The sequence below is a fragment of the Trachemys scripta genome, chromosome 11 (genome assembly GCF_013100865.1).
Source record: "Trachemys scripta elegans isolate TJP31775 chromosome 11, CAS_Tse_1.0, whole genome shotgun sequence".
NCBI classification, from domain to species: Eukaryota; Metazoa; Chordata; order Testudines; family Emydidae; genus Trachemys; species Trachemys scripta.
Window position 1 is genome coordinate 34,137,058 of NC_048308.1, and position 18,563 is coordinate 34,155,620.

At 45.0% G+C, this 18,563-nt stretch overlaps 1 protein-coding gene across 1 annotated transcript in view; it reads right to left on the reverse strand.

The window, feature by feature from the left end:
• TTC21B (tetratricopeptide repeat domain 21B) overlaps positions 1-18,563 on the reverse strand; it is a 105,823-nt gene that overhangs the window by 32,303 nt on the left and 54,957 nt on the right. Inside the window, exons 16-18 of the mRNA XM_034785703.1 lie at positions 13,765-13,837; positions 12,535-12,645; positions 6,271-6,409 (exon numbers count right to left, since the gene is read on the reverse strand). Coding sequence (XP_034641594.1) covers positions 6,271-6,409; positions 12,535-12,645; positions 13,765-13,837 — 323 coding nt within the window. The remainder of the gene's footprint in view (positions 1-6,270; positions 6,410-12,534; positions 12,646-13,764; positions 13,838-18,563) is intronic.

Below are 18,563 nucleotides of genomic sequence, written 5' to 3' on the forward strand. Positions count from 1 at the left end.
GCTCCAACAGTGTGGTGTACCAATGTTGTCTCGGCCACGCTGGAGCGATCAGAATTACCTGTGCCTGGTCTCTGCGCAATTTGAGCAGTACCTTGTGGACCAGAGGAAACGGAGGGAAGGCATAAAACAGGTGGTCTTTCCAGGGAAGGAGAAACGCATCCGAGAGGGAGCCCGGAGCTCGACCTTGTAGGGAGCAGAACACGTGGCACTTCCTGTTGTCTCGAGATGCAAACAGGTCTATCTGGGGAAACCCCCACTTCTGGAAGATGGAATGTATGATGTCCGGACGGATAGACCACTCGTGCGTCTGGAAGGACCTGCTGAGTCGGTCCGCTAGAGTGTTCTGGACTCCAGGGAGGAACGATGCCGTGAGATGAATTGAGTGGGCGATGCAGAAGTCCCACAGGCGAATGGCCTCTTGGCATAGAATTGACGAACGTGCTCCTCCTTGCTTGTTGATGTAAAACATGGCCGTGGTGTTGTCGATGAGAACTAACACACAGCGGCCACGTAGGAGATTGAGGAATGCCTGGCACGCCAGGCGCACCGCCATCAGTTCCCGAACATTGATGTGCAGGGCTAACTGGGGTGCAGTCCACAGGCCTTGGGTATGGTGTTCGTTGAGATGGGCGCCCCAACCCAGAGATGACGCGTCTGTGACCAGGTGCAGAGAGGGTTGTGGGGCGTGAAATGGCATCCCCTCGCAGACCACATTGTGATCTAGCCACCAGGTGAGGGAGGCCAGGACCGAGTTCGGGACCGTGACCACCATGTTCAGGCTCTCCCGATGTGGACGGTATATTGATGACACCCAGGTTTGAAGTGGGCGAAGCCGAAGTCTGGCATGCCTGGTTACGTACGTGCAGGAAGCCATGTGACCCAGCAGGGTAAGGCACGACCTCACCGTGGTAGTTGGGAAGGCCTTGAGCCCTTGAATGAGGTTCGTGATGGTGCCAAAGCGGTTGTCTGGCAGGATGGCTTGTGCACGTCTGGAGTCTAGAACTGCGCCGATGAATTCTATTCTCTGGGTAGGTTCTAGAGTGGATTTTTCCTTGTTGAGTAGGATGCCCAACTCGTTGAATGTGTGCACTATTCTGTGGACGTGAGCTTGAACTTGCTCCTTGGTGTGACCGCGCACCAGCCAGTCGTCTAGGTACGGGAACACCTGTATCCCTTGCCGACGAAGGTACGCTGCCACGACAGCCATACATTTCGTGAACACTCTTGGGGCCGAGGATAGGCCGAAAGGAAGGACTGCAAATTGGTAGTGCACCGTGTTTACCACGAATCACAGGAAGCGTCTGTGAGGTGGGTAAATTGAGATGTGAAAGTATGCGTCTTTCATGTCGAGGGCGGCGAACCAGTCTCCAGGATCGAGGGAAGGGATAATGGCCCCCAAAGAGACCATGCGGAACTTCAACTTTACTACGAATTTGTTGAGTCCGCGCAAGTCCAAGATGGGCCGCAGACCTCCTTTGGACTTGGGGACCAGGAAGTAACGGGAATAAAATCCCCTGCCCCTTAACTCTATCGGAACCTCCTCTATGGCCCCCATGGCCAGGAGCGTAGAAACCTCCTGTATAAGAAGTTGCTCGTGAGAAGGGTCCCTGAAGAGGGACGGGGAAGGGGGGTGGGAGGGGGGGATAGAAGAAAACTGGATAGTGTATCCCTTTTCCACCGTGCGGAGGACCCAACGGTCCGAAGTTATAAGGGACCAGGCACGGTGGAAGTGGGAGAGACGATCCCGAAAGGAGGGGGCTGGATCCTGGGGAATGACTGGTACGTCGTCCTCGACCGCACCTTCAAAAGTTTTGCCTGGGGCCTGAAGGTGGTCTAGGTGGCCCCTGGTTCTGGCCGGGTTGAGGGCCGGTCCACCTTCTCCTACCACCTCGCCCTCGCCTCCGGGCCGAGTCTTGTCTCTGACGAGGCGGGGGGGGGGGGTAGAAGCGCTGAGGCTGCGGCCTAAATGGTCTGCGCTGAGGGTCCACAACATGCATCCCCAGGGAGCGCATGATTGTTCTCGAGTCCTTGAGGCTCTGCAGGCGAGAGTCCGTCTTGTCAGAGAACAATCCATGTCCCTCAAAGGGCAGATCCTGTAGGGTTTGCTGCAGCTCCGGAGGCAAACCCGAAACTTGAAGCCAGGAGATCCTCCGCACAGCGATACCCGAAGCCAGGGTCCTCGCAGCCGAGTCTGCTATGTCCAAGGAGGCCTGCAAGGAGGTCCGAGCCACCTTCTTACCCTCCTCTACCATGGCTCCAAACTCTTCCCTGGACTCTTGGGGGATCAACTCCTTAAACTTCCCCATAGAGTTCCAGGAGTTAAAATTGTAGCGGCTCAGTAGCGCCTGTTGGTTCGCCGCTCTAAGTTGCAGCCCTCCGGCTGAGTAAACCTTACGGCCAAACAAATCGAGCCGCTTAGCCTCTTTTGATTTAGGCGCTGCAGCCTGCTGGCCGTGGCGCTCTCGTGCGTTCACTGATGCCACCACCAGTGAACACGGTTGGGGGTGGGTATACAAGTACCCGTAGTCCTTAGACGGGACAAAGTATTTCCTTTCCACCCCTCTCGCTGTGGGTGGGATAGAGGCAGGAGTTTGCCATATCGTATCCGCATTAGTTTGTATCGTGCGGATCAGGGGTAACGCGACCCTCGATGGGGCATCCGCTCCGAGGATGTTCACGATAGGATCCTGCACTTCCACTATCTCCTCCGCCTGCAGGTCCATATTACGGGCCATCCTACGCAGGAGATCCTGGTGAGCCCGAAGATCTATCGGGGGGGGACCTGTACATGAAGTGCCCGCCACTGCCTCATCCGGAGAGGAGGAGGAAGATGCCTCCGGTGGTACTGGATCCAGGGGGGGGTCCTGATCCCCCTGCTCTTGGGCCGGAGCATCACCTGTACTTGGGTCTATGGTGTCAGGTGGCGTGGACACGGAAGCCTCCATACCTCCTGGCGGAGGCCGAGAGATGGTGGATTCTGGGGCCCTTCTAACCGAGTGACCCGAGCGAGAGGTCGATGGTATTGGAGCCCCTTGCTCCTGGTGGTACGCCCACGGGGTCCAAAACGACCAGTGAGATGGTCCATGAGAGTGGTCCTCTGCCATCTCCTGCCAATGGCCCAAGTTCCGTTCCTCAGCTTGCCCTTGAGGGGGGTATGCCGATCTCGACAGGTCCTCCGAGGAGCGAGACACCGATCTTGACGGCCATGGCGGTGCCGAGAGAGATGAAACGATCCCCGTGGGCTGCGGTGCCGCACGGTACCGGTCCGGAGATGATCTATCTCTGCGCGGTGCCGGCGAACGGTGCCGGGACCGCGATCGGTGCCGATGACCCCGTCGGTGCCGGGAGCCGGATCTGGACCTCGACGAGGACCTGGAGTATGCCCGGTGCCGGGAGCGGCCTCTCGACGTCGAACGTCGACCGTAGCGGTGCCGAGAACTACGTCTCGACGTTGATCGGTGCCGACGATCATAGCGGTGCCGAGACGTAGAACGGTGCCACGACGAAGATCTTGGCCGCGAGTACGACCGGTGCCGAGGTGATACTCGGTGCCGGGACTGCGAGCGGCGTGGGGACCTGCTTCGGGACCTGGATCGGTGCCGAGGTTCCAGCCCTTGCGATGGAGGGCGCATCAGGGCAGGTTTCCCCCTTGACTGGACCGGGCGAGTTAACGGTGCCGTCGGTGCCAGTGGTTGAGGCGGTGCCGGCTCTGTGAGAGCTATCAAGTCTCTCGCCGCCACGAAGGTCTCCGGAGTCGACGGGAGTTGTATTACCGCCGGTCTCGGTGGAGACGCTATCTGCACCGGACTCAACGGCCTCGGTGCCGGAGTCGACAGTGCTGGAGGCACCTGTTTCCGGTGCTCCGCCGGCGCACTCGGCTCTACCCCCGGCACTGGGGGAGCCGGCGTCTTCGGCACAGAGGTCCCCGTCTTATGGGCTTTTTTATGCCCCGGGGATAATGACCGGCGTCGAGGTATCTGCTGCGGTGCCGACGAGGTCCGGTGCCGGGGAGGTTTGTCCGACACCACCCGCGCTGTCGGCATTGCCGGTGCTGCTGGGGCACTGCGCACCGAGGCGCTAGGCGCCGGGGCCTGGCTCGTAGAGGGAGTGTCCGGGGTAAGTGCCGCCTCCATCAGGAGTTGCCGGAGCCGAAAGTCCCGCTCTTTCTTGGTCCTTGGTCTGAAGGCCTTACAGATTTTGCACTTATCTGTTTGGTGGGACTCTCCCAGGCACTTCAGACAGGAGTCGTGCGGGTCGCTCGTGGGCATAGGTTTAGCGCAGGAGGCGCACTGCTTGAAGCCGGGAGCTTTGGGCATGAGCCCGGGCCCGCGGCCGGGGGAGAAAGGGGGAGACGACCCCCTTAGTCCCCTGGACTATTATAACAACTTTGAAACTACTAACTATTTAACTACAAACGCTAGAACTACAACTATAACTATAACTACAACTATGAACAACAAACAAAGCTAGGGAGAGTGGAGGACAGCTATGCCGCGCTCCACAGTTCCAACGACTGTCAGGGGCGGTAAGAAGGAACTGAGGGGGCGCCGGGTCGGCTGGGGTATATATTCAGCGCCATGAAGGCGCCACTCTAGGGGGCTCCACAGCCGACCCGCCGGTGTTGCTAGGGTAGAAAATCTTCCGACGATCGTGCACGCGGCGCGCACACACCTAATGGAATGGATATGAGCAAGCACTCGAAGAAGAAGGAGATATACCTATCTCATATAGCTGGAAGGGACCTTGAAAGGTCATTGAGTCCAGCCCTCTGCCTTCACTAGCAGGACCAAGTACTGATTTTTGCCCCAGATCCCTAAGTGGCCCCTTCAAGGATTGAACTCACAACCCTGGGTTTAACAGGCCAATGCTCAAACCACTGAGCTATCCCCCCCGAAGGGCTACTGAAAAAGCTGCAAGCTACTTTTATTTAGTGGTTGTGAAAGAAACTATGGAAGAAACAGCTTTGAGGAGTATAAGCACTTCCATTATATATTATAATTTTCATCTGCTTCCCAACTGACACAGCATGGCTGCTTTACAGTTTGGTATATCTAGGGCCTATTTATATCTGTACTTTAACAAAGAGATCTTATTACGTCCAAATAAAAACATACAGTTCTACAGGTGCCTAAAACTAAAGTGTATTTTATAAAACACAGTACAACGAGCAGCACTCTATAAGCAGGCTGTCTCTAAGGAGCTCTGTGTAAATAAGGTAGGTTAGATGGCTTAATACGTTTTCTGTCTCTATTTCCCGTCTAGTGCACAATTACTCTCCACAGTACATTTTCTAGTGTTCTGTAGATTATTACAAAATATTTCATTTCTATTTAAAAATGTTATCTGTTTCATGTCACCCAATGGAACAATAATTTGTCAGGTAAGGACATGAAGAAAACATAAGGAAAAAAATTCTTAAAGAGGATCTACAAAGAAAATAATTTTGGCTTGTGCACTTTTTTGCTTCCTTGTGATGTACAGAAAATATGAAAGGTGATGGTACGGTAGTTTTTTTTTTTTTTTCTGTAACAGTAAAAACAATCACAATTTGTATAAAATGTGATTCTTGGGTTAGCCAGAGCCAGATGGCCTTGGCTAACTCAATCAGATTCCAAACAAGTAGATTAACTGTACATGTGAAGTCTTTTCCAGCTTGTTTTCTGCATTTAACATTCAGATCCTGTGTAGGCTGGCAGACTAGTGAATTAAAGCAATAGTGACATCACAAAAGCCGAGAGTATGAAAGTTGAGCTAATAAGGGATTTTTAGTCAGCCTTTAAAATTCTATTTCTGTTATTTAATTTCAATGAACAATTAATATTTTGTAAAAAGGAAGCCCGTGTTAAAGATTCAAACACCTTCACCCCTCTAAGTTGTGATGAGCGCACAAGAAACACATCTTATACCTCCTAGTGTTCTTCTAACAAAACCAGGATGACCACATTTCACTTTTTAAAAGTTATTTCTAAGATAGATAACAGACTTTTCGGAAAGCCTTTACACATGATAAAGCAGTAAGGAAGTTTGAACTCCATATTTTAAAAATCCTTTGCTGGTCATCTTTAAATGGAGTTAAATTTAATTTACATGCAATTCTCATAGTACAGTGCCAACACTAGTTTGGAAGTTCATAAGATAAAATATCTACACTATACCCATTTATTCCTAAAAAAAAAAAAAAAAAAAAAAAAAAAAAAAAAAAACCCCCAAACCCCAACCCCCCCCCCCCCATATTTCGCTTTTGTTGTAAATAAAATGACTATTTCATACCAGGCTCATGGTCTAAAGCTTGCTGAAGAACTTTTTCCGCCTTTTCATACTGCCTCAGTTTCAGCAGGAGTTCAGCCAGATCATAGCAAAGGATATTCTGTTGACCATTTTTCAGTGCAGCTTCATAATAACTTATTGCCTGAAACCAATAACTTTATAAATTTATGAAAATCAGCTTTCTAAAATAAATCTTAATAAAAATAATACCTTGCACTTAGGTAATTAGTGAAATGTTGCTTAATGATGCAAGTACCTGCTCCACTCTCACCCTAATTATAAACTGTCCTGTAAAAACACTAACAAGTTGGTAACGGCAGATATTTATTTCAATGTAGAATTACATACAAAAACTATATTAAAAGAAACTTTAGGTTGCAAAGTGAATGACTCAGAAGTTAAGAAGTGTCAAAATGTAAGGTTGCCTGTGCAATCTTAGTTCTGCTCCCTGGGCCTCTGCATTATGATAAATCTTTAATTATATGACCACACACTATTTTTTAAACAGCACCTCCCCATCATTCATTTGGGGGTTTTTTTTCATCCTGAGAGCTGATAGCCAAATCTGAATGGATTTACAGACAGAACAACTCACTTTTTTGACCCAAGTTTTATCTCTCTGACAAATTTTGAAGTCCATCTGCAAACAGAGGGGATGCTAGTGCTCTTCCAAAAATAATTAAATAAATAAATTAATTTAAAAAAAAGGTGACAAGATTTATTTATTTATTTATTTTTTTAAAAAGAATGAAGTGTCTTCAAGGAAACAACAAAAATAGGTTCTTAGCAAGGACAGCCCTATTAAAAAAAGTGATGTAGTGATTTGTATGAGCCATTATTTGTGGCATCAGGATTTGGTCCTTTGTACAGAAAAGAAAATGAAGGCTAACAACAGTTTAAAAACCTTCTGGATACCCTCGTATGGGTTGCTTTCAGCTCCACTGAAGTGGTCACAATTAGAGCAGATTCTAAACAGAAATTTTCCAAGCTATTTTTTTTTTACAAAATGTGGGGAAAGCATTTATATTTTCTGTTTTCTAAACAGTTATAGTTACAGTATTTGAAAAATTAAAATATAAGCATTAATATTTTATGTTACAGAAAACTTATTTTCAAATGTATGACTTTATATGTTACAAGAAAAAAAAGACAAATTAAAACTGGAATTAAGTACATTGATGTTTAATTGTCAAAATCCATTTTCAAGGATTTTTTTTTTTTTTTTAAAAGATTACATTCTAGCACATGTAAAGTACGCCAAAAACATTAAGTGGTCTACCTCTTTCAGCTTAAATATCGGCAGCACTGTAGAGCACCTGCCTCAAAAAAAGCAAAGGGATTAAAATAGATTTTGTTCACTGAACTCCCAGCCAAGCCTAGGCACTACTCTCCTTTGGGTTATTCAGCAAGAAATGTTAGAGACTGAAAATCTCTGGATATATTGGGGTGAGAGGAAACTGAACACGACTGTACCAGGGGAGGGACGGCATGCCAAAAATCACTATAAGATCAACATTAACGAAACTAAATGGAAGTCCAAAAAGTGTTTCAAAAATGTAGAATATAATCAAGGATTATAGATCTAGGAGCCTTCAATGGCTGTCCAAATAGAGAATCTTTTCCATTTTTCCGTGTGGACAGTTTTATGCTATGCAGTGGGATTTCTTGTATATGTAGTAAACAGTCAGTTGCACTCAACTAGCCAACATCCAGGCAATTAGAGAGACCAGGTGGGGAGGGAATATCTTTTAATGAAGCAACTTCTGTTGGTGAAAGACAAACTTTTGAGCTTACACAGTAACACTTACGACAACACTGCAAACAACATCCAGACAATCAGGTGTAGCAATTTTGGGTCTGAGTCAAATATCTGATCTTGGTTCCGAGATATAGTGTCTGGACAGATGAGAAGCACTATTGGAGGCTGAAAAGACATTCTGAGGATGTCAAACAGAATTGTCTTGGCCAATGTCAAACTATCAAAAGCAGCGTGATTGCATCCTGTCTGATCACCCTTAGCATCAGAAAGATCAGGGGAAACGTATACATGAAATCTTAATCCCATGCTATGAGAAAGGACTCTGGAAACAATCCCAAGTCATGCCTCCTAGGAGCAAAAGACTGGACACTTCATGTTCTCTTTGCCACCAAAGTCCATAATGGGATTTCCCCAGCAGTGAAATATTGGGGTGATGAAGCACTTCAGAGACCATTTATGGTTGGTGATATTCAGCAGTCCTAAACAGACTGTCTAACTGCTGACTCCTGGACGATAAGAACTATTGGGATTATTCCACGTTATTGATACCATGCCAATAAATTGGCTGCCTCTTGGCACAGGGGCAATGACCTGGCTTGTTTACATAATACATTGCAGATGTGTTGTCTGCGAGAATTTGCAGTGTGGAATTCTTTAAAACAGGTAGGAATGCTATGCAAGCTAACCCAATCGCCCATAATTCTGGAACGTTTGAGAGTACTTTTGGAACCAAGTTCCTTGTACTTGAAGATGGTCTAAGTGTGTGCTTCAACCTGTTCCTGATGCATCTTCAGACAGTGTCTTTATAGGAGTGGGGGGTGGAGAAGGGTACTGCATTCCAAATGTTTTGGGGATCTGACTACCAGTTCAGGGATGATAAAGCACAAGCTAGAATCATAATGTGCATGTTCATTTGATATTCTGCAAGGATACAATAACTTCAGCTAGCCTTTTACGGAAGTAGGTTAAGTCTGGTTAGCAGTGTCACATATACGCAAGCGGACGTCTGACCTAGGAGTTTGAGGCAGGTTTTACTCAGATTCATTTTGATACTGGTGCTGATCATCTGGAGAAAACAAAATCTGTTCTCAGGAAGATATGCTTTTGCCAATTTGGAGTTGATTAGGACTCCTATAAATAGTGTCATCTGTGATGGGTGAGAAACTATTTCACCACAAGGCCCACCAGTCTGAGTAGGTGAAAGACATAGTTTAGGGCTGTAGTGACTTCCTGATGAGACCTGCCTTTGATTAGTTAATCACCTAGATATGGTTACACATGAATACCTTATCTCCTTAGATGTGCTAGGCATTTTGTGAAGACTTTCAGAGATGTGGAGATCGAATGATAGCACATTTTATTGATATTGATTGGGCCCTACTGTAAATTGCAGATACTTCCTATGGGCCAGATGGGTCAGAAAATGGAAGTAGTCATCTTGAAGGTCAAGAGCCACAAACCAGTCATGAGCCTGAAGAGAAGGGATGACAGTGGCCATCCTGAAACCAAGACAACATATATTTGTTCAGTCTTCTCACGTCTAGGATAGGACAAAAAGACCCCCTTTTTTCTTTGGAAGAAGAGACTACTGGGAATAAAAGCCTTTTTCCCTGAACTCCAGAGTTATCTCCTCTTTGGCTTCCAGGTGAAGCAGGGAAGCCACTTCTATTGGTTGATTTTCATGAGAAGGATCCCACAAGAGGGATGAGAGAGGGGTAAGGACTAGAACTGGATGAATAGCCACAAGACAACTTCTCTCACTCATCTTTTGGTTATTATTCCAGTCCAAGCTGGTAGAAAAAAGAGAAAGTAGGCATCTTGTCCAGTTTGAATGTGGCTCATCTTCCTCATATCAAACCTACTGTCTGGAAGCAGGTGAACACTGACTAGTGACTGAGAAAGATGTTAACCTTCTCCAAAAGAACCTCAGGTTCTTCCTGAGTGGATACTCAGAAGGTTGTTGCTGTAAGTAACTGGGTATTTTCTGTCTAGCTTGCCCTTGTTATATGAAAAGCTTGCAATTTAGTACAGAGATGCAAGTGTTCAGTGTTTGCAGTATGGCTCTGGAATCTTTTAGGACATGTAAAGCATCATCAGTACATGTGCTCAATAAGTTTGTATCCTAAAGGGCAAGTCAAATAGTCAGTTGCATTCTGCATCTCTCTAGGAATACCAGAGTCCAGTAAACATGACATTCTTCACATGGTTGCTGCAGTGGCTATATGTCTAGGCAGCATGTCTGAGGTATCCTTGGCTGCCTGTAACATGTCTGACACTAGCTGTCCTTTAGCAATAATGGCTTTTAACTCCTCTCACGTTCTACGGAAATTTAACCAAAAAAAGGGAGCCATCTTATTCTAGGTTAGATAACTGTACTTCATGAACAAGGCTTGAAAGTTCACTCTCTGTAGCCGAAGAGACATTAATTAATAACCCTTTGTCCCAAACAAAAATAGTTTCTGTCTCTTTTTTCCTTAGGCATACTCCTAGATTTAAGTTTTTTTCATGAACTGCAGAGACTAGTAATGACCCCAGTGTAGGAAGAGTGTAGAATTGCTTATAACCCGTTTGGGGTACATGGTACCTTTTTCCCTACTGCTCTTTTAGCTAGAGGTAATGTTGCTGGCCAAAAAAGTTTTAGTCAGCTCTAAAATGCCTTGTTAATTTGCAGTGCTCTTCTGACAGGGGCAGAAGAATGTAGTATGTCTAATAATACGTGAGCTTTTTCCTCCCTTACTGATGTTTCTATTTTTAAAGAAATCAGCAGTATGGGAAAGCAGCTCCTGGAAGGCTCTAAAATCATCAGGAGACTGCCTCATCAGAAGAAGCCCAGGATGGATCTTTGGGAAAGGATGAAGGATATTGTCCTGGTGGCTCAAAACTTGCCTGTTCTTTATCTGCCAACTGTTCATGCTCCTCCCAGTCCATATTCAGGGGACCAGCAATCATGCAGGTTGAACTCTCCTACTGCATTTTCCATGACTGATAGGAAGGAGATCTGTTCCTAAATGGAGGTCCCCAGTATGCCCAAAGTGGAGCATTGTAGGAATAAGGCTGCTTTTGGTAAAGTTGATCAGGCCATTGTCATGCCTGAGGTGAAGGAGTTGGGGTCATGAACCCTGGTTCGAAGAGAAAGACCCTCTCCCTGATCTGGTTGAATGGTGGAGCAAGAGTTCTCTGCTTGACGATTAAGAAAAGATGTGTCCTGGTAAGAAATGAGACTTTCTCCAATGGTGGTAGTGATCTTTGAGGCAACACTGATATCATAAGCCCTAAGCATGTACCATGCTGAGCATAGTGCCTTTGGTGCAGAGGAGAGCTTTGGAGACTTAGCAAACTCCTCTAATATCATCAGGTCAGCACCACAGCTAATGATTCTATTATTGGTGCTGATGCTGGCAGTTGGCAGTCACCAACACGGTCAGATATAGGAGCTGTTTTGTGTCTCTTAGATACGGAGCCAGAAGTGAGCCACCATCACTTTCCCCTGTTGCATGAGCTTACTGCTCCATTCCCAGGAGCAGAATGAAGAGTTAAGCTTCTCCCTCTGGGAAGAGAAGACTTATCAGAAATTACATTTGGCAGAATGTTCTGATCGCCTTTGTCTTGATTACTGGTCCTTGGTGCCAGGAGGGCACTGTCTCACTGTCACAGTTGGTAAGTAGTAATTGAGGGGCAGCTGTGGCCTCTCTGCCCATTATGCTTTTGGATGGGAGAGTGTGAGGACATGCATGTTGACAACACAGCCCAATCAACACTGCTATTTGAAGATTCCAAGATTGCGTGCATGATATGTATTCACATGTAGAGTGGAATCCACACTGACACACTTCAAGAACTGCTAAGAATGTATGTCAAAGTAATTTGTGCTGATATACAATACTGTTGGATTGCAGTAACAAACAGTAAGAAGCATCCAAAGAATATTTTGAGATAATTGTTCCACATTCTTCGCATGGACTGTCCTTGTTTACAAGATGACAAATTCAATTAACTGAATCTTGTAATTCTCAAACATGCTATACTAATAATAAAATATAAAAAACTTTTATTAACACATTATTATCCATTTGCTTATTTTTGACCAGAAGTCTTAATCCTTCAACTATGACATCATTATTTGGTTCCGATGAGGATATCGCAGACAGAGCTTCATAACTTCAGGAAGTAAATAATCAGTCTGGAACAGATGAATTTCTTAGCAACAAAGACCTTATTTTTATGTAGGTGTCTTCAGCAGTGAAAAATAAGGGGAAAAAATATTAATTATTTTTAAGTAGAATGTTTTTTAAGTTTTCCATGAGACATATTAGTAGGTCTGTTTGGCCCGGATTAAGAGAAAAATCAACATTCAACACTCCAGGCATTTTGAGAGGTATGAAAAACCACTTTTTTGGAACTTTCATAGTAAAATACTTCTATCTGCAGGTGTACTAGAAAAACAAGTTAACATTGAAGGAGACAGTAATCCATTTATACAGCATGTCTATGAACTATTCATAACATACCTTTGAATAGTTATGAGTTTTGATTAGGGCTTTTCCAATTTTACTTGCTAAAGCTCCATCTCTTGGATTTTTCTTTAAAGCCTGCTCGTAGACTTCTATAGCTTCTTCAGGCTAGAACAGTAAAACACAAGCAGATGGTAAATTCACAAAACTATACTAAAAGGCCTATAACGAGCTAACGTTCTGAGCAATCTGTTAATGCCAAAAAGCGAGCTTCATTCAATACTACTTTTTTCCACAAATTATGGGACTTCTCAGGGTGGTCTCTACTAGACTGTCTTAAGATGACAGCAGACTCAGTAACAACTGATTTAAACATTTTTGTGCTGAATTCCCGTTAACCAGGCTGTGAAAACTCAGCACAGAAACAAAGTTTTAAATTAACCTTTAATCTTTTCTCTGTCCTCTGAAATTCTCTTGGCGTTTCCTGGTTCACTGAAGTTATGAAAAAGCACATGCAAAAAACTTATTGCTGTACTCAATGTCCCTTCTTTCCCTTCCATTCAGCCTTGTCAGTCAGAAAGTTCAGCATAAATCCAAGCTGAACTCAAATTCCATTTTTGCTTCGGAGTTCACTTTTAAAAAGGACAAATGACCCAAACAAACTGAAGACAAATGCTTATGCCCTAGGGTAGGGTTCATCACCTACTCTTTGTACTGCAGTGACCTATACTTTCAAGTTTTTCTGTCCCAGAGACGTTGACCCAACCTATTGCTTGAAGATTTAAAATCAATTGCAAGCACTCCACATGCTGTCTGGCTTTCTAAGCACTGAATGGGTCTCTTGCGGCAACGTGGCCTTTCTGGAATTTACACATTTCTTTCAAGATTGAATGAACTGTTCCAACCTTGTCCAACTTCATTTCTGAAATGAATTTACTTCAACTTTCAACCCACAGATCTCTAATCAATATTTGACTTGCAAATGCTTGATTGTTCACTGAGGTTGCAATTCTCCTCTTCCCTGACCATCCCAAATCTGATGCTCATCCCTGAGGTGCCTTCTATTTTGAGTATATTATTTAGTCTCTAAATGTTGAAGTTAAATTAAAATGAATATAGTATTTATATATTTTAAGCCAGTAAACAGACCTTAAGTTTTCCTTAGCACACATTTTGCTTTCTGATCACCTATTAACAGAACCAGAAAGTGAAACTGTATCAAACTTGCTAATGACAGACAATTACTCGACTATCCTGCTCATCTTTTATCATGATGCAGATGCTCACCTCTTGAATATTCATGTATGCATCACCAAGAAGAAGAAAAGTACGTGAGCTTGGCAGTTTGTCCACCAGATCTCTGAAAACAAAAAGACAGAATCTAGTTTAATAATTAAGTTAATATTGGTACTTTGAAGAATATGTAAACAATGGTTACTTGCCCCACAGTAATCATAGTTCTATGAGATATTTTATTCAGTGAGGATCCCACTGTAGATGTGCATGTGCCTCATGTGTGTGACATGAGGATCTACTGAACAGCAGTGTCCATCGGGGCCATGCATGCAATCTGTGACTCCCATGCAAGGGCATAAGGGTGGGGGGAGGAGGGGAGTGCCACAACTCTCCCTCAGTTCCCCTGTAATCTGAAGCCCAGGGAAGCCAAGGACTCTGAAAGCATAGATAAAGGCTAGGACATGGGATTCACACTAACTACATCACCTTGAAGAACAACAGTTCTGTAGTGTAAGTTACCATTCTTTCTTCAAGTATGCATCAGTGTGAATCCTACTGCAGAGGGCTGTGTCTATACTACCACTTTTGTCGGTCTAACTTTTGTGGGTCAAGGGTGTGAAAAAAAATAAGTTTCATTGGCAAAGGTGCTGGTGTGGACAGCGCTATGTCAACTTGAGAGGCTCTCCAGCCGACGTAACTAACGCTGCTCATTGGGGGTGATTTAATTATGCTGGCAGGAGAGCTCTCTCCTGCCAGCAAAGATGGTGACATGGGAGACCTTACAGCGGCACAGCTGTGCTGCTGCTAAGTCCATAGTGTAGACCTAGCCTCGGTGACTGGCAATCACTATCCTCTTCAGGATGGGGGCATGACCAGCATCAGTCCAAGAGAGATTGGAGTAGTGCTCTTCCAATTTGGCATCTGATCTAGCAGCCAAGTTCAGTGCATAATGCTAAAACATGAGCAGATTGTGCCACGTAGCAGTCTTGCAGATAGTGACATTTCTGAAACAGACTGAGGTTGTCACTTGTACCCATCACTCCAGTAGAGACCATCAGCCAGGTGGGGGTAGAGCGAGATACAAGGTGTTTCTCATTTTGATAGTCTTTGTGCTAAAAATAGCCTGCCTTTTTGAGTGGCTGGCTATAGCCACATGTAGACACAGGGCCAATCTGAAATATTTGGTAATGTCAATGTAAATATAAGAGTTCTGGTTATGTCCAGAATGTGCAGTTTCTTCTCCCTTTGTGTGGAATGTGGTTTTGGAAGGAACACAGGTTAGCTGACTGACAGGTTTAAATACAATTCAGAAATGACCTTGGGGATGAATTTTGCATAAGATATTAATTCCACTTTGTCTTTATGTAACAAGGTACACAGGGATTCCACTATGAATGCCTCAAGCTTGCTCACCTTTTGTGGCTCAGGTGATGGCCATCAGAAAGAGTTCCTGAGAATAAGATTATAGATGGAGCACGGTAAGATGGGCTCAAGTGGGGGGTCTTCATAAGCCTCAGACAGATGATGTTGAAGTCCCAAGTTGGAGTGAGTTCTGTAACCCAGTGGGCAAGCAATCCTCAGGCCCATAAGAAATATGAATACCATGAAATGAGAGAAGACCATGACTGACTATTGATGGATGATCTGGGGATATTGCTACCAGATGAAACTTGACTGAACTAAAATGAGAGCCCAGAATCTTTGGTATCGGGATCGGTACCAGCTCTAGGCCATGCTGGGTCACATATATTGAGAATTTATTTCTATTTGGACAAGTAGATGATTCTCACAGGGCTTCCTGCTCCACGCTAGGATTTCCTGAAGGCGAAAGGAGCAGTCTCTTCCCACGATGCTCAGACAGCCAACCATCCAGGCTATCAGTTGCAGTGATTTTCAGGTCTAGATGGAATACTTGTGACAAACACGTCTGCATGATCTGGAAGTCTGATTGATGGTTGTGTGAACATCTGTAACAGGTACATCAGACAAACTGCTTCAGCCGGGAGGGAGCTATAAGGATGAGCTTGGCCTAGTTTCTTTTGGCCTTAGCAATAATTGTGGATTAGCAGAATCACTAGGAATGGGCAAATAAGGCTCTAATTCCATTGCAGAAGGAAGGCGTCAAGCAGGGATCCTGCACACATGCCTATAACAGAGTGAATACGATTTGTTTTGTTTTTGCTTTTGGCCATTTTGCATGTTTACCTTTTTTGTAGTAAATTGGCTGAATCTGAAAACAAAAAAAGACAAAATGAAATAATTCACCTCTAAAAAAAATGTCTAGCAAAGTATTCGGAGAATAGTTTGGGGGCCTGAAAAAAAATGCATTTTTCTGCAAAAAAAATTTTTGTAAAAAAAATTCACTCAGTATATTCTGGAGCAAAAGCTGAGACACTTGATGCTTCTGTGGTGGTAAAACAGGTCTATCACATGATTCTCCCACTGATGGAATACTGGCTGGGAGATCAATTTAAACTGTGACCACTTATGGATGATATCAACTTGTCTGCTCAGGAAATCTGTCAAGTTGTTGCTAGCTCTCAGAAGGTTCAGGGCTATCAGGGGTATGCCTTGAAGATGGCACTATTTACATAGCTTGATTCCCTCCCTGCTGAGGGAGGCAGAGTGGGCACTTCCTTGTAGGTTTATGTAGTACATCACCCACACTCTGTCAGCATCTGTACTACACAGTGTCACAGGCCCAAGAGGAATGCCACACACACACACACACACACACACACACAATCTGAGGACTCAATTCTAAGATGTTTAGTTTTAGCTCCTCTGGTGACATGTCTCTTGTATCTGTTCCAGTTGTGCTCCCCAGACACATCTGTGACTAATGCACTGGATGGCTACAGGGCCATAAATGGTATCCCTTTTTGGACATTGTCATGATGCAGCCACCAGGTCAATGCTGCAAGATTATGAGATGGAATTAAAACAGTATTGCTCATCAGATGCTTCACAGGAGAATAGGCTGATCTGAGAAAAAGCTGTAGGGGACTCAGGTGAAGCCCAGCAAATGGTGTAATGTATGCACAGATATATGGCTTAATAACGTGAAGCAAATCCAAACTGTCATAGCTGGTGCAATACCACTATATTCAGTAACAACTGAAGTGAGAAGAATCAGTCCTGTGATAAGTATCCCTCGCTGTCATGGAATTTATTCTAGCTCTGATGAACTCTATTTGTCTGTGATTGAGTAAGTGACAATTTCTCGTTGCTCAGCAGAAGGCAAACAGAGAAAGGGCGTAGCTGAAACAAATCCAAGTTCGCTGATGATTTGCTATTGATCAGGCAGCCATCTTGATATGGGCAGACATGGATGCCCTTTTCCCTTCAGTGTCCAGCCACAACGGCAAGGCATTTTGTAAAGACTCTTGGTGCCAGGGAGAGTCCAAAGGGCAATACCGTGAACTAGTAATGGTTTGGCCCCCAACATAATTCTCAGCTATTTCCTGTGGACCATGTGTAAGTACTCGTATAAGTCAAGAGCCAAAACCAGTTCTGAGCCTGAAGTAATGAAACAATGGAGGCAAACATTAACATCCTGAATCTGAGATGGCGCATATATATCTCTGTTCAGCCTCCTCCACTCTAAGATAGGCTGGAGATCACTTTCTTCTTCAGAGTAACGAAGTATCAGGAATAGAAGCCTCTTTCTCTGCACTCCAGCAGGGACACTTTTTTTTTTTTTTGGTAACAGGCTCTTGTAAGAAGGGCCTCTGAAGAGAGAAAGTGAGCGAGGGGACAAGTAGGGGGCAAGGAAAGGAACTAGACAGGCAGCCATAGGTGCCAATGACCAGCCTTAGCTTCTCGTCATGCCTGATGGAGGGGGACAAAATGGTTTCCGAAGAAGGTCCACTCTGGGATAGGTTTGATGTGGCTCTACACTACCTTGTTAAACCTGTAGCCTCTGGGAAGGAGCTTAATGATTTCTCCTCCCTGCTGGAACCAGAGTTGTGGTGACTAGTTACCAGGGCACTTGCTGAAGATGTCTTCCAAGCTGGAGCTGAGGAGGCTATCTCCTCTCTGGGATAAGGCATGCTCCAAGCAGCATTGCTTGAGTCTTGCATCCCTTGATTTTCTGGTGCAGGAGGAGGCGGCATGGCAGATAGAGCACTTATCAGGGATGTGCCCTTCCCCAAGGCAGAAAAAACATCTGCTGTGGCTATCAATGAAAGGCATCAGATAGTCACGGGAAGGACAGGATTCACATGGCCTCTGCCCAATGGCTGTACTTCACCCTGGTGTACAAAGGAGTGTACCAGGGGCCTCTTCAATATATCACTCTTTTTCTGGCACATCCAACTGAAATTTTTAATAAGGAAAAATAAAAATAAAGTGAAATTCAAAATACAGATGCAGGACAGACACAGTCAAGGTTCTGTCTCACTTCCAGGAACATTAAGAGGGAACTGAGGGAGGATCGTTGCTGCTCTTCCCTTTACGCCCTTGCATGGGAGCATGAAGCAGCACAGGGAACACGTGCAGCCCTGATGAATACTGCTGAAATGATTCCAAACTCACATGCATGGGTGCATGCGCATCTACAGTGGAATCCACTCTAACATACTTGAAGAATGGCTATTTCCAAAAATAATCAAAATTAATACTGTGAGAAGTATCAGAGGGGTAGCCGTGTTAGTCTGAATCTGTAAAAAACAACAGAGGGTTCCGTGGCACCTTTGAGACTAACAGAAGTATTGGGAGCATAAGCTTTCGTGGGTAAGAACCTCACTTCTTCAGATGACTTGCATCTGAAGAAGTGAGGTTCTTACCCACGAAAGCTTATGCTCCCAATACTTCTGTTAGTCTCAAAGGTGCCACAGGACCCTCTGTTG